This window comes from Salvelinus namaycush, chromosome 11 (assembly GCF_016432855.1).
Source record: "Salvelinus namaycush isolate Seneca chromosome 11, SaNama_1.0, whole genome shotgun sequence".
Taxonomy (NCBI): Eukaryota; Metazoa; Chordata; class Actinopteri; order Salmoniformes; family Salmonidae; genus Salvelinus; species Salvelinus namaycush.
In genome coordinates, this window is record NC_052317.1 from 16,177,920 (window position 1) to 16,190,228 (window position 12,309).

General features: G+C 46.7%; 1 protein-coding gene across 1 annotated transcript in view; it reads right to left on the bottom strand.

Moving 5' to 3' along the window:
- The window catches only part of LOC120055864 (partitioning defective 3 homolog), a 248,842-nt gene that overhangs the window by 136,582 nt on the left and 99,951 nt on the right, over nucleotides 1-12,309 (bottom strand). The window contains exon 5 of the mRNA XM_039003891.1: nucleotides 6,827-6,970. Within this exon, the coding sequence (XP_038859819.1) occupies nucleotides 6,827-6,970 (144 nt within the window). The remainder of the gene's footprint in view (nucleotides 1-6,826; nucleotides 6,971-12,309) is intronic.

Genomic DNA, 12,309 nt, shown 5'->3' on the forward strand with positions numbered 1-12,309 from the left:
TAATTAAAAGAACAGCAGTAAAATAACAGTAACGAGGTTATATACAGGGGGTACTGGTACAGAGTCAATGTGCGGGGGGGCACCAGTTAGTCGAGGTAATTGAGGTAATATGCATGGATAATAAACAGAGTAGCAGCAGCGTAAAAGGGGGGACAATGCAAATAGTCTGGGTAGGCATTTGATTAGCTGTTCAGGAGTCTTATGGCTTGCAGGTAGAAGCGGTTTAGAAGCCTCTTGGACCTAGACTTGGCGCTCCGGTACCGCTTGTTGTGCAGTACCAGAGAGAACCGTCTATGACTAGGGTGGCTGGAGACAATTTTTAGGGCCTTCCTCTGACACCGCCTGGTATAGAGGTCCTGGATGGCAGGAAGCTTGGCCCCAGTGATGTACTGGGCCGTACACACTACCGTCTGTAGTGCCTTGCGTTCGGAGTCTGAGCAGTTGCCATACCAGGCAGTGATGCAACCAGTCAGGATGCTCTCGATGGTGCAGCTGTAGAACTTTTTGAGGATCTGAGGACCCATGCCAAATCTTTTCAGCCTCCTGAGGGGGAATAGGCTTTGTCGTGCCCTCTTCACGACTGTCTTTGTGTGTTTGGACCATTATAGTTTGTGGGTGATGAGAACACCAAGGAACTTGAAGCTCTGTGCTCCACACAGACCGGACAAGTAAGCAGGCACGCAATGGATTAAGGTCATTGTAGTTAATTATCACGTTTTCTGAACTAAACTATGTAGAATATTAGCCTGTTGGAAACTACAACTCTGTACTACATCGCACAGTTCAGGCTTAACCTGATTAATCTCTATTGTATTGAGCTCACAGAAAAAAACCTGAATGAAATGGAATTCAAATTATTGAACAGACGTTGGTCAATTAGTTGTATAAAAAACAAAAAATAACAGACATTTCGGTTAATCGCTCGACCCGGGAGCAATTAGGGTTAAGTGCCTTGCTCAAGGGCAGATCAGCTCTTTGATTAGAACTAGCAACCTTCCGGTTACTGGCCCAACGCTTTAACCACTAGGCTACCTGCCGCCCCTCTATGTGTGTGTGTGTGTTGGTTAGTGTAAGGATTGATGCAGGCTGGCTGGTTCAGCTGCAGGATGCTAGTCTGAATTAGTGCAGTTGCGGTGACGGTATTACCGCCACACCGGCAGTCATGGCCGCAGTAAAATTCCACGTGAATCGTTGAGTCACGTAATCTCCTCTTATGCACTCTGGACATGCTTAGGTAGTACCCAACTTCCTAACTACCATCATGTCCTCATGACCTGGTACTCTGGGCTCTATTGTCCCTCCATCAGGTCCTAATGACCTGGTACTCTGGGCTCTATTGTCCCTCCATCAGGTCCTAATGGCCTGGTTCTCAGGGCTTTATTGTCCCTCCATCAGGTCCTAATGGCCTGGTTCTCAGGGCTCTATTGTTCCTCCATCAGGTCCTAATGGCCTGGTTCTCAGGACTCTATTGTCCCTCCATCAGGTCCTAATGACCTGGTACTCTGGGCTCTATTGTCCCTCCATCAGGTCCTAATGACCTGGTACTTGGGGCTCTATTGTCCCTCCATCAGGTCCTAATGGCCTGGTTCTCAGGACTCTATTGTCCCTCCATCAGGTCCTAATGACCTGGTACTCTGGGCTCTATTGTCCCTCCATCAGGTCCTAATGACCTGGTACTTGGGGCTCTATTGTCCCTCCATCAGGTCCTAATGGCCTGGTTCTCAGGACTCTATTGTCCCTCCATCAGGTCCTAATGGCCTGGTTCTCAGGGCTCTATTGTTCCTCCATCAGGTCCTAATGGCCTGGTTCTCAGGGCTCTATTGTTCCTCCATCAGGTCCTAATGGCCTGGTAGTCAGGGCTCTATTGTTCCTCCATTAGGTCCTAATGGCCTGGTACTCAGGGCTCTATTGTCCCTCCATCAGGTCCTAATGGACTGGTAGTCAGGGCTCTATTGTTCCTCCATCAGGTCCTAATGGACTGGTAGTCAGGGCTCTATTGTCCCTCCATCAGGTCCTAATGGACTGGTAGTCAGGGCTCTATTGTTCCTCCATCAGGTCCTAATGGCCTGGTAGTCAGGGCTCTATTGTTCCTCCATCAGGTCCTAATGGCCTGGTAGTCAGGGCTCTATTGTTCCTCCATCAGGTCCTAATGGCCTGGTTCTCAGGGCTCTATTGTTCCTCCATCAGGTCCTAATGGCCTGGTTCTCAGGGCTCTATTGTTCCTCTAACCACTCTGACATCAATGCAAATACAATCAAAAATCACATCAAAGACTTATCATCAAAACAGAATGGTGCTTTTAAAACACATCTCACTGTGATTGATTTGAAGAAAGAAGTCCACAACAGGTTGAAACAGTGGAAAACATGGTTGTTGTTTCAAAGCCTAACACAAGTAAATGGACAGTGCTTTCTAAGGTGATATTCATTCAAAACAGCCATAGGCATGTTAGAGCTTATACATTGCATCGGCTTATGACCCCAAGCCCGAAAACAAACAACCCTGAATTAAAATGATGATTGTGCCATTATACAATACATAACCTACTGCATATTACGCATGGCAGAAAAACATGAAACAAAACTGATTTAAGATGTCTTTAGTACATAATTGATCTAGCCTATACTCCAATATTAATGAGTAGTCGCCTTTGATTGTAGACTGTATTAATATGCATACTGGATGGACTGGTTACCTTATGCTATGATCCAACATTTCTATCCATGAGTCTGGGAGAGAACGTAGAGGCCGAGGCAATGTTGTTGGGTCATTGATTGTGCAGGGCGGCTTACAGAGTTAGTCTACAATTATAGTGAATTTATGTTTGATTTTGAATAGCCTAGTAATAGAGAATGTATTATATTTTCAGAATTAATTGGGTGACACCTCACCTTTCGGTACAGAATATCTCACAACTGTGCGTTTCCATCTCCTCCCCTCTCACCTTCATTCCTTTCTTGAGCGTTTAAGGGGCTGTTCACAGTTTTGTGAAATATGTGTCATTGCAAAAACATGTTACTATTGAGGTTCCCAAACAGATTTCACTTGGTTTCCCAAATTAAGCCCTGGATAGCTGCAGGAACAAGGTTGGAGGGCCCATGGCATACAGAGTTTGGGCGCAATATCACCTGTCGGGGCAGTGAGAGCATGCTCTTCAAACAGGAATATCACCTGTCGGGGCAGTGAGAGCATGCTCTTCAAACAGGAATATCACCTGTCGGGGCAGTGAGAGCATGCTCTTCAAACAGGAATATCACCTGTCGGGGCAGTGAGAGCATGCTCTTCAAACAGGAATATCACCTGTCGGGGCAGTGAGAGCATGCTCTTCAAACAGGAATATCACCTGTCGGGGCAGTGAGAGCATGCTCTTCAAATAGGAATATCACCTGTCGGGGCAGTGAGAGCATGCTCTTCAAACAGGAATAATCACCTGTCGGGGCAGTGAGAGCATGCTCTTCAAACAGGAATATCACCTGTCGGGGCAGCGAGAGCATGCTCTTCAAACAGGAATAATCACCTGTCGGGGCAGCGAGAGCATGCTCTTCAAACAGGAATATCACCTGTCGGGGCAGTGAGAGCATGCTCTTCAAACAGGAATATCACCTGTCGGGGCAGTGAGAGCATGCTCTTCAAACAGGAATATCACCTGTCGGGGCAGTGAGAGCATGCTCTTCAAATAGGAATATCACCTGTCGGGGCAGTGAGAGCATGCTCTTCAAACAGGAATATCACCTGTCGGGGCAGTGAGAGCATGCTCTTCAAACAGGAATATCACCTGTCGGTGTAGCGAGAGCATGCTCTTCAAATAGGAATATCACCTGTCGGGGCAGTGAGAGCATGCTCTTCAAACAGGAATATCACCTGTCGGGGCAGTGAGAGCATGCTCTTCAAACAGGAATATCACCTGTCGGGGCAGTGAGAGCATGCTCTTCAAACAGGAATATCACCTGTCGGTGTAGTGAGAGCATGCTCTTCAAACAGAAATATCACCTGTCGGGGCAGTGAGAGCATGCTCTTCAAACAGGAATATCACCTGTCGGTGTAGCGAGAGCATGCTCTTCAAACAGGAATATCACCTGTCGGTGTAGTGAGAGCATGCTCTTCAAACAGGAATATCACCTGTCGGTGTAGTGAGAGCATGCTCTTCAAACAGGAATATCACCTGTCGGTGTAGTGAGAGCATGCTCTTCAAACAGGAATATCACCTGTCGGTGTAGTGAGAGCATGCTCTTCAACCAGGAATATCACCTGTCGGGGCAGTGAGAGCATGCTCTTCAAACAGGAATATCACCTGTCGGGCAGTGAGAGCATGCTCTTCAAACAGGAATATCACCTGTCGGGCAGTGAGAGCATGCTCTTCAAACAGGAATATCACCTGTCGGGCAGTGAGACCATGCTCTTCAAACAGGGGTTGATATGAGGAGTGAAGTTAAGTGTTATTTATTTCTCAGCTGCTCATATTAAGCACATGCTCCGCTATAAAACCCAAGTAGCATCATTGAAAAACGGACCGGCGGGAAAGCGTGCGGCCTCCATTCGCAATTGGATTACGTACAGATGACATGTATTTTCCCCCTGCCCATTTGATAAATGGGCCATTCTAAAATCGACGGTAATTTTACATATTAGTAAAGACCAGAGTAAACTGAGCATAGTCTGATGGGTGAAAATAGACTAAACAAAAATATATAGGCAACATGTGGTGTTGATCCCATGTTTCATGAGCTGACATAAAAGATAGCAGAAATACACACAAATATAGTGTTTTCTCCATGCAGTCCCCAATCAGATTCCCCTCCCTCCCTCCGTGTGAGAGAGAGGTGGTCATTACCCTCCCATGCTCCCGTGCTGCCAGCTGTGGCTCATTAAAACACATGACAGAACTCTGAGCACACACCTCTGCGCTCTCTTGTTGCCATAGCTACAGCACCTGTTGCCAGGGTGGGTGATAAAGGTTCAAGTCTTAGGATTCACTTCACAAGCAATCAGGTTGAGTTCTCCGAGCACTCTCACAACTTCAATGACCTCAGATATATCGGCAGAATATATTTTCGTTGAACCCCGATGGTGTCATGACTTTCAGGGTGTTCCATCACTGGACAAACAAGATATTTCTCATCTTATAATAGAGTTGCGACATCCCTCCATTCCTCCCTCCCCTTCAGAAGAATCTGAACAAGCACTTACAACACTGAGACAAAGCAGAGACAATGGATGCTTCCCAAATGGAAGCCTTTTCCCTATGCAGTACACTCATTTTGACCAAAGGACCCTGGTCAAAAGTAGTGCACAATAAAGGGAAAAGGGAGCCATTTGGGGACACAGTCTATGTGGCCCATTACAGTGATGTCTACTACAGCTCTATGCAATACAGACCTCCAAACATCTGTTGCTGTAGGATATAAATTCCTCGGTCAGGGTAATTGAGTGACTAAATCCTTCATCGCTCCAAATGTCCTTTTAATATCAGCTCATATCCCACTCATGTCACCGAGCATAAAAGGAGTGATTGGTCGAGAGAAAGAGTTACATGATGATCACCACCATTATATGAGAAACATCCCAGGCCACGTCGCAAATGGCACCCTATTCCCTACATAGTGCACTTATTTTAAGAAGAGCTGGTCAATAGTGCACTATGTAGGGAATAGGGTGCTATTTGGGACGCACACCCACCCGTCATCGTCAGTGTAGCTGCTCCAGAGCAGCCCAGTCGGCCCAGCTGCCCACGGACAGATGAACTGCTGAACTCATTCTGTCAGCTAATGCAATGGTTCACATGGAGAGACTGAGGCAGCGGAGAGAGAGAGGCAGCGGAGAGGAAGCGGAGAGGGAGAGGCAGCGGAGAGGGAGAGGCAGCGGAGAGGGAGAGGCAGCGGAGAGGGAGAGGAGAGGGAGAGGCAGCGGAGAGGGAGAGGCAGCGGAGAGGGAGAGGCAGCGGAGAGGAGAGGCAGCGGAGAGGCAGCAGAGAGGGAGAGGCAGTGGAGAGGCAGCAGAGAGGGAGAGGCAGCGGAGAGGAAGCGGAGAGGAGAGGCAGCTGAGAGGGAGAGGCAGCTGAGAGGGAGAGGCAGCTGAGAGGGAGAGGCAGCTGAGAGGGAGAGGCAGCTGAGAGGGAGAGGCAGCGGCAGCGGAGAGGAGAGGCAGCGGAGAGGCAGCGGAGAGGAGAGGCAGCGGAGAGGGAGAGGCAGCTGAGAGGGAGAGGCAGCTGAGAGGGAGAGGCAGCGGAGAGGGAGAGGCAGCGGAGAGGGAGAGGCAGCGGAGAGGGAGAGGCAGCGGAGAGGGAGAGGCAGCGGAGAGGAGAGGCAGCGGAGAAGCAGTGGAGAGGGAGAGGCAGCGGAGAGGGAGAGGCAGCGGAGAGGGAGAGGCAGCGGAGAGGGAGAGGCAGCGGAGAGGGAGAATACTTTAGCTGTGCCTTTAATCTTTAGAGGCTGACATGTGGAAGACCTTTGACTCCTTCCTTCTCCCTTTCAACCTGCTCTACCAAGTATCTGCCCAAAGTCACACCCTATTACCTTTAAAGTGCACTACTTTTGACCAGTGCTCATCTAGGCCTCTGGTCAAAAGTATTGCAGGAAATAGGGTGCCATTTGAGACGCATGTCTGAAGTCTGGATGTCTGGTGAAAATACAACAGGTCTGGTTCTTCTCTGAGTCTGTAACACACTCAGGCAGATGTTTAGAGACGATTACTCACATGTCTGTAATGTAAAATGTGGCTGGTAATACCAGGTTTGCGTGACATGTGCAGTGTGTGTGTCCACGTGTGTGTCTTGTGCGTGTATGGTTGTGTGTGTGTGTGTCTGTTGCATGCGCGCGTGTGGTTCTACCTGCTCCCGTCTCTCCAGCCAGCGGTCTACCATGGGGTGGTTGGCGCTCAAGGAGGAGCGGGCCGTCTCTCTCTGGAACTCTCTCTGGTTGGCACAGGTGCCTGCATCCCGGGGGAGACTACGGTACGTGTCCGGACCATTACCCTGGACAGACACAGGAACAAGGAAGACTCTAAGGGGAAGGTTTCCCAGATTATTCCTAGTGCTGGACTAAAAAAAAACATTTTCAATGGAGATTATCCTAGGCTTAATCCGTGTCTGGGAAACCATTCCCTAAAGACACAGGCTTTAGATAAGTATAATGACCTCAACTATGGATCTCAATGCTGTAAACCTTCAGGATAACATCCTGGGACCAGGCTACCTAACGACTGCACACGTTTAAATTAAACATAGCAGGTTGTATCGTTGTGGAATATTACTGGCTCATTTGTCATGACCAGGGGAGTGTACTACAACTTCCTGGAAGTATCTCTCAGCTCCATGACAAATATGACACACACACACCAGAAGGAATATGTTAAAGTGGGTACATCAATGGCATAGTCTGCGTCCCAAATGTCACCCTATACCCTTTTCAGTGCATTTGGGAAGTGTTCAAACCCCTTGACCTTTTCTGCATTTTGCTCCGTTATAGTCTTATTCTAAAATGGATTAAATAGTTTTTTCCTCCTCATCAAGCTACACACAATACCGCATAATGGCAAAGCAAAAACAGGTTTTTAGATTTTTTTTGCAAATAATAATAAAAAAACATATCACATTTACAAGTATTCAGACCCTGTAATCAGTACTTTGTTGAATGACCTTTTGCTGCGATTACAGCATCAAGACTTCTTGGGTATGACGCTACAAGATTGGCACACCTGTATTTGAGGAGTTTCTCTCATTATTCTCTGCAGATCCTCTCAAGCTCTTTCAGGTTAGATGGGGAGAGTCGCTGCAAGGCTATTTTCAGGTCTCTCCAGAGATGTTTGATCGGGTTCAAGTCTGGGCTCTGGCTGGGCCACTCAAGGACATTCAGAAACTTGTCCCGAAGCCACTCATACGTTGTCTTGGCTGTGTGCTTAGGGTCGTTGTCCTGTAGGAAGGTGAACCTTTGTCCCAGTCAGAGGTCCTGAGCGCATTGGAGCAGATTTTCATCAGTGATCTCTGTACTTTTCTCCGTTCATCTTTCCCTTGATCCTGACTAGTCTCCCAGTCCCAGCCGCTGAAAAACATCCCCACAGCATGATGATGCCTGCTATAGACCACCCTCTGCCCCCAGCTGTGCTCTGGACACCATATGTGAACTGATTGCCCCCCATCTATCTTCAGAGCTCGTGCTGCTAGGCGACCTAAATTGGAACATGCTTAACACCCCAGCCATCCTACAATCTAAGCTTGATGCCCTCAATCTCACACAAATTATCAATGAACCTACCAGGTACCACCCCAAATCCGTAAACACGGGTACCCTCATAGATATCATCCTAACCAACTTGCCCTCCAAATACACCTCTGCTGTTTTCAACCAAGATCTCAGCGATCACTGCCTCATTGCCTGCATCCGTAATGGGTCAGCGGTCAAACGACCTCCACTCATCACTGTCAAACGCTCCCTGAAACACTTCAGCGAGCAGGCCTTTCTAATCGACCTGGCCGGGGTATCCTGGAAGGATATTGATCTCATCCCGTCAGTAGAGGATGCCTGGTTATTTTTTTTTAAATGCCTTCCTCACCATCTTAAATAAGCATGCCCCATTCAAGAAATTTAGGATCAGGAACAGATATAGCCTTTGGTTCTCTCCAGACCTGACTGCCCTTAACCAACACAAAAACATCCTATGGCGTTCTGCATTAGCATCGAACAGCCCCCGTGATATGCAACTTTTCAGGGAAGCTAGAAACCAATATACACAGGCAGTTAGAAAAGCCAAGGCTAGCTTTTTCAAGCAGATATTTGCTTCCTGCAACACAAACTCAAAAAGGTTCCGAGACACTGTAAAGTCCATGGAGAATAAGAACACCTCCTCCCAGCTTCCAACTGCACTGAAGATAGGAAACACTGTCACCACCGACAAATCCACTATAATTGAGAATTTCAATAAGCATTTTTCTACAGCTGGCCATGCTTTCCACCTGGCTACCCCTACCCCGGTCAACAGCACTGCCCTCCCCTCAGCTACTCGCCCAAGCCTTCCCCATTTCTCTTTCTCCCAAATACAGTCAGCTGATGTTCTGAAAGAGCTGCAAAATCTGGACCCTTACAAATCAGCCGGGCTAGATAATCTGGACCCTTTCTTTCTAAAACTATCTGCTGAAATTGTTGCCACCCCTATTACTAGCCTTTTCAACCTCTCTTTCGTGTCGTCTGAGAATCCCAAAGATTGGAAAGCAGCTGCGGTCATCCCCCTCTTCAAAGGGGGGGACACTCTTGACCCAAACAGCTACAGACCTATATCTATCCTACCCTGCCTTTCTAAGGTCTTCGAAAGCCAAGTCAACAAACAGATTACCGACCATTTCGAATCCCACCATACCTTCTCCGCTATGCAATCTGGTTTCAGAGCTGGTCATGGGTGCACCTCAGCCACGCTCAAGGTCATAAACGATATCTTAACCGCCATCGATAAGAAACAATACTGTGCAGCCGTATTCATTGACCTGGCCAAGGCTTTTGATTCTGTCAATCATCACATCCTCATCGGCAGACTCGACAGCCTTGGTTTCTCTAATGATTGCCTCGCCTGGTTCACCAACTACTTCTCTGATCGAGTTCAGTGTGTCAAATCGGAGGGTCTGTTGTCCGGGCCTCTGGCAGTCTCTATGGGGGTGCCACAGGGTTCAATTCTTGGACCGACTCTCTTCTCTGTATACATCAATGATGTCGCTCTTGCTGCTGGTGAGTCTCTGATCCACCTCTACGCAGACGACACTATTCTGCATACTTCTGGCCCTTCTTTTGACACTGTGTTAACAACCCTCCAGGCGAGCTTCAATGCCATACAACTCTCCTTCCGTGGCCTCCAATTGCTCTTAAATACAAGTAAAACTAAATGCATGCTCTTCAACCGATCGCTGCCTGCACCTGCCTGCCTGTCCAACATCACTACTCTGGACGGCTCTGACTTAGAATATGTGGACAACTACAAATACCTAGGTGTCTGGTTAGACTGTAAACTCTCCTTCCAGACTCACAATAAGCATCTCCAATCCAAAGTTAAATCTAGAATTGGCTTCCTATTCCGCAACAAAGCATCCTTCACTCATGCTGCCAAACATACCCTCGTAAAACTGACCATCCTACCAATCCTCGACTTCGGTGATGTCATTTACAAAATCGCCTCTACTCAATAAATTGGATGCAGTCTATCACAGTGCCATCCGTTTTGTCACCAAAGCCCCATATACTACCCACCACTGCGACCTGTACACTCTCGTTGCCTGGCCCTCGCTTCATACTCGTCGCCAAACCTACTGGCTCCAGGTCATCTACAAGACCCTGCTATGTAAAGTCCCCCCTTATCTCAGCTCGCTGGTCACCATAGCAGCACCTACCTGTAGCACGCGCTCCAGCAGGTATATCTCTCTGGTCACCCCCAAAACCAATTCTTCCTTTGGCCGCCTCTCCTTCCAGTTCTCTGCTGCCAATGACTGGAACGAACTACAAAAATCTCTGAAACTGGAAACACTTATCTCCCTCACTAGCTTTAAGCACCAGCTGTCAGAGCAGCTCAGATTACTGCACCTGTACATAGTCCATCTATAATTTAGCCCAATCAACTACCTCTTTACCTACTGTATTTATTTATTTTGCTCCTTTGCACCCCATTATTTCTCTCTCTACTTTGCACATTCTTCCACTGCAAACCAACCATTCCAGTGTTTTTACTTGCTATATTGTATTTACTTCGCCACCATGGCCTTTTTTATATTTTTATTTATTTATATATATATTTTGTTTGCCTTCACCTCCCTTTACTCACCTCACTTGCTCACATTGTATATAGACTTATTTTTCACTGTATTATTGACTGTATGTTTGTTTTACTCCATGTGTAACTATGTGTTGTTGTATGTGTCAAACTGCTTTGCTTTATCTTGGCCAGGTCGCAATTGTAAATGAGAACGTGTTCTTAACTTGCCTACCTGGTTAAATAAAGGTGAAATAAAAAATAAAAAAATGCCACCACCATGCTTCACCGTGGGGATGGTGCCAGGTTTACTCCAGACGTAACGCTTGCAATTCAGACCAGAGTTCAATCTTGGTTTCATCAGACAAGATAATATTTTTTCTCATGGTCTGAGAGTCCATAGCTGCCTTTTGGCAAACGCAAAGCCACTCCTATTTGCCAAATCTTCAATTTAAGCCTACTAGAGAGCGTGTGCCCTCAGGCCTGGAGGGAAGCTAACGTTATTCCGCTACCCAAGAATAGTAAAGCCCCATTCACTGGCTCAAATAGCCGACCAATCAGCCTGTTACCAACCCTCAGACAACTTCTGGGAAAAATTGTGTTTGACCAGATACAATGCTATATCAAAGTAAACAAATTGACAACAGAATTTGTTTATAGGGAAGGACACTCAACAAGAACAGCACTTACACAAATGACTGATGATTGGCTGAGAGAAATTGATGATAAATTGATTGTGTGGGCTGTCTTGTTAGACTTCAGTGCAGCTTTTGACATTATCGATCATAGTCTGCTGCTGGAAAAACATGTGTTATGGCTTTACACCCCCTGCTATAATGTGGATAAAGAGTTACTTGTCTAACAGAACACAGAGGGTGTTCTTTAATGGAAGCCTCTCAAATATAATCCAGTTAGAACAGGAATTCCCCAGGGAAGCTGTTTAGGCCCCTTGCTTTTTTCAATTTTTACTAATGACATGCCACTGAATTTGAGTAAAGCCAGAGTGTCTATGTATGCGGATAACTCAACACTATACACGTCAGCTACTACAGCGACTGAAATGACTGCAACACGCAACAAAGAGCTGCAGTCAGTTTTAGAGTAGGTGGCAAGGAATAAGTTAGCCCTAAATATTTCTAAAACTTAAATAATTTTATTTGGAACAAAACACTCACTAAACCCTAAACCTCAACTAAATCTTATAATAAATAATGTGGAAATTGAGCAATTTCAGATGACTAAACTGCTTGGAGTAATGCTAGATTGTAAACTGTCATGGTGAAAACATATTGATGCAGTAGTAGCTAATATGTGGAGAAGTCTGTCTATAATAAAGCGATGCTCTGCCTTCTTAACAACACTATCAACAAGGAAGGTCCTACAGGCCCTAGTTTTGTCACACCTCGACTACTGTTCAGTAGTGTGGTCAGGTGCCACAAAAAAGGACTTAGGGAAAATTGCAATTGGCTCAGAACAGGGCAGCACGGCTGGCCCTTGGATGTACACAGAGAGCTAATATTAATAATATGCATGTCAATCTCTCCTGGCTGAAAGTGGAGGAGAGATTGACTTCATCACAACTTTTAT